Source organism: Octopus bimaculoides, chromosome 27, assembly GCF_001194135.2.
Source record: "Octopus bimaculoides isolate UCB-OBI-ISO-001 chromosome 27, ASM119413v2, whole genome shotgun sequence".
Lineage (NCBI taxonomy): Eukaryota > Metazoa > Mollusca > Cephalopoda > Octopoda > Octopodidae > Octopus > Octopus bimaculoides.
The window spans coordinates 16,854,399-16,857,889 of record NC_069007.1 but is presented as its reverse complement, the minus strand read 5'-3'; the positions used below and the strand labels follow the sequence as shown (position 1 = coordinate 16,857,889).

Here is a 3,491-nt window from a genome sequence, read left to right as displayed (position 1 = left end):
ATATATATATATATATATATATATACATATATATGTATGTATACACAAATATGTCTGTATATACACATACACATGTATATATTCATATGCATGCATACATATTGAAACACACATATATACACACACTTACAGACAGATACTACAAACACACTATGATTACAACAATCAAAGTCACAACAACAACAACAACAACAAGTATCTTTTCTATTAAAATAAAAAAAAGAATAGAAGAACTCAATACTTACCAAGACCTGGAATGAAGATGTTACAGATTAGACACGTAATGGCCACTGGTTTCTTCATGGCAGGAATGAAGTTCCGTAACGACTTATCATGTTGGTTAGATTTCTTACTCTTTGAATAGTGTTTCTTGATTGTCAATGGTGATGGTGGGGGATGAAAATAGTGATTGTTTAAGGCATAACCAGGGGCCATTGGTCGTGTGTACCCTCCCCCTTGCATATCTTTCCTGTAACATCGGGGAGAGGACATAGGGGTAGATGTCCCCCCACTGTATACGACCTGCATCTTTAACTCTCTTTATTTCGTCTCAAGATTTTGTAATCTCTCCCTAATTACCCTTTCTATCTTTCCCTAGATCACACTCACTATCTCTCTCTCTCTCTCCCTCTCCCTCTCTTTCTGCTATCTCTCTTTTATTCAGTTTCTCACCTTCTGTATATATCCTTAGATTTCCCTCTCTCTCTCACTTTCTATCTCTCTCTCTCTCTCTCTCTTTCTCTCTCACTTTCTATCTATCTATCTATCTATCTATCTATCTCACTTTCTATCTCACTCTCTCTCTCTCTCACTTTCTATCTATCTATCTATCTATCTATCTAGCTATCTTTCCTTAAGCTCATACTCTGTCCTTTATTTATCTGTTTTGTCTTAGATTATGCTCTGTCTCTGTCTCTGTCTCTCTCTGTCTCTTTCTCTCTGTCTGTCTGTCTGTCTGTCTGTCTCTCTCTCTCTCTCTGTGTCTCTCTCTCTCATATATATATATATATGTCACTCTCCTATTTTACTCTCCCTCAGATTGTTCTCATGCACTCCTCTGTGTGTGTGTGTGTATCTCACTCATCCAGTTTTTCTCTCTCTCTCTCTGTCCGTCTCTTTCCAATCTCACTACAAAGAAAGATTAATCTTTCTTCTCTATTTTCATTTTTTGTTGTTGCTGCTGTTATTAACCCCACTGTTGTTGTTGTTGTTGTTGTTGCAATTAATCCTGTTGGCAAGCTTGTTCTTGCTGTTGTTGGTGTCCAGCCTTTTTCCTTTTTCTGACCAATCCTGATAAAAAAAAGACAAAAAAACAAAAAAGTCAGAGAATGAGAAGCATGACTGGGAAGTTGTAACATTCATGCCCCTATCAAGATCAAAGATAAAAATATCTGCCCTCGATCTTTTTAATCTTGTCCACGACATAACTTCATTTAACATGGTCACCAAACTGAAATTTCAGAGGAGGGGTTAAGTCGATTACATTGACCCCCACCCAGTTGTTCAACAGGTACTTATTTTATCGACCCTGAAAGGATGAAAGACAAAATCAATCTAGGCAGAATTTGAACAGCTAAGCGTTTTGCCCAGCATGCTAACGAGCCTGCCACCTCACCTCCTTGAAAACTAGTAATTATTAAAATGTAATTTAGGTGGCATCTCATCATCTGAACCACTCCCTCAGTTTGTCTCGTTATCTCTGTGCCAGTAATTAAATATTCCACATTGAAATAATCTGTCTACAAAATAATTACCCCACTCCAAATTTTATTAACTTCCAAAGGTTTCATAATTAATTATGTTAATTAATACTATAATTTATCAACATTGGGAGGAGGAAAAACATAGCAGATGGTGAGGACCAGTTGAGAGAGGGTTGAGTTTTTCATAATTCAGTCACATTTACTTTGGTTGCGCTTCCAAGGGAGTTATCAGATTAAGGGACTGGTCTATTTACCACATGGCTATCAGATTAAGGGACAGGCCTATAGCCTATGCACATGACTATGAGCTCAACATTTACTCAAATGAACATTTAATATTCTTTTATTCTTTTATTTGTGTCAGTCATTTTACTGTGGTCATGCTGGAGCACTGCTTCTAGTCGAGCAAATCTACCTCTGGCCATGCTGGGGCATCACCTTGAAGGGTTTTGACTCAAACAAATTCAATCCAGTATTCTTTTTTTTCTAATTGCCCAAGGGCAAGTCTAGTACTTATTCTACTTGTTTCTTTAGCTGAACCACCGAGTTACAGGGATGTGAACAAACCAACACTGGTTGTTAAGCATGGGGTTGGTTTCAAATACAAGACAAAGACACTCACTCACACACACACACACAAACCCATGCCAGCATGAAAGCGGATGTTAAATGATGATGATGGTGATGATGATGATGATGATGACACACAAACAGACACATACATATGTGCATGTGTGCATGAGATTTACACTGTGGATGGGCTTTACACAGCATCCTATAAGGTTTTTATCCAAATACAACTTAACTATATATGCAGGAGTAGCTGTGTGGTGTCGCTGACGGAATCGATACAGCTTCTTCACCCCTTTTATGTTTGTCTGTCCTTGTTCGTCCCCTCTTTGTAATGCCTTTATGGCAAATATTTATGAAATAAAGAAGCTTGCTTCTCACACAAATTTCAGTCAAAATGATACCAAATGAACCTGATGGACAGAGGGGCTATTAGGGAAAGGTTAGCACTCTTCCATCTAAAATCAGAGATTGAACTACTAAGACTTAGAGCCTCCGCTAATGAAGAAAAATATAAAAACATCGATGAGGAGATGCACAGGGAAATAAACAAACAAACCGAAGGACAACTCCTTGAAAAACACCATAAATCTTTGGAAGGAAGTCTGTGAAAACGAAGAAAGAAATTCTCTTCTACGCCGGGAAAAAAGCAATGATTTCTTCCAAAGATATGAATCAACCTTTTAAAAAGAATTCAGTACAGATAAATGCATTTCTAAAGAAAAAAAGCTATATATAACAAACAAAAACTGAATAACACACAAACCATCCCCAATTTTGACCACTTACTCAACAATAACCCCCCTCATTATCCTCCATACATCATAAATAGAAATTACCAACCACCACCACCATTTTCAAACCACCCAAAACTAAACTGTGAACAAGCTGACAGCCAACGCATTTATGAAATAAATTGCAACAAATCTAAAGATCATCCATACACCAGAAACAGAACACACCAGCAACATTCTAATACCAGGCATAACCACCCCATAACAACACAAAACAACACTAGGATAAGAAGCACACCACACATGGTCACTTGTGATTTCCTCCATGAAACTCAACATCCAAAGATCATATTTTACCATCTCATCCCACATTTTCCTAGGTGTATCTCTTCTACAGGTTCCCTCCACAGTTAGAGATCAATTTTTCTTTATATATATATATATATATATATATATATAGTTATTCATATATACATATACATAT

General features: G+C 37.0%; 1 protein-coding gene across 1 annotated transcript in view; it reads right to left on the bottom strand.

Annotated features, from left to right (window-relative positions):
• Positions 1-3,491, bottom strand: part of LOC106881978 (protein SPEC3) — a 22,861-nt gene that overhangs the window by 6,673 nt on the left and 12,697 nt on the right. Inside the window, exon 2 of the mRNA XM_014932511.2 lies at positions 246-1,290. Within this exon, the coding sequence (XP_014787997.2) occupies positions 246-528 (283 nt within the window). The 5' untranslated portion in view covers positions 529-1,290. The remainder of the gene's footprint in view (positions 1-245; positions 1,291-3,491) is intronic.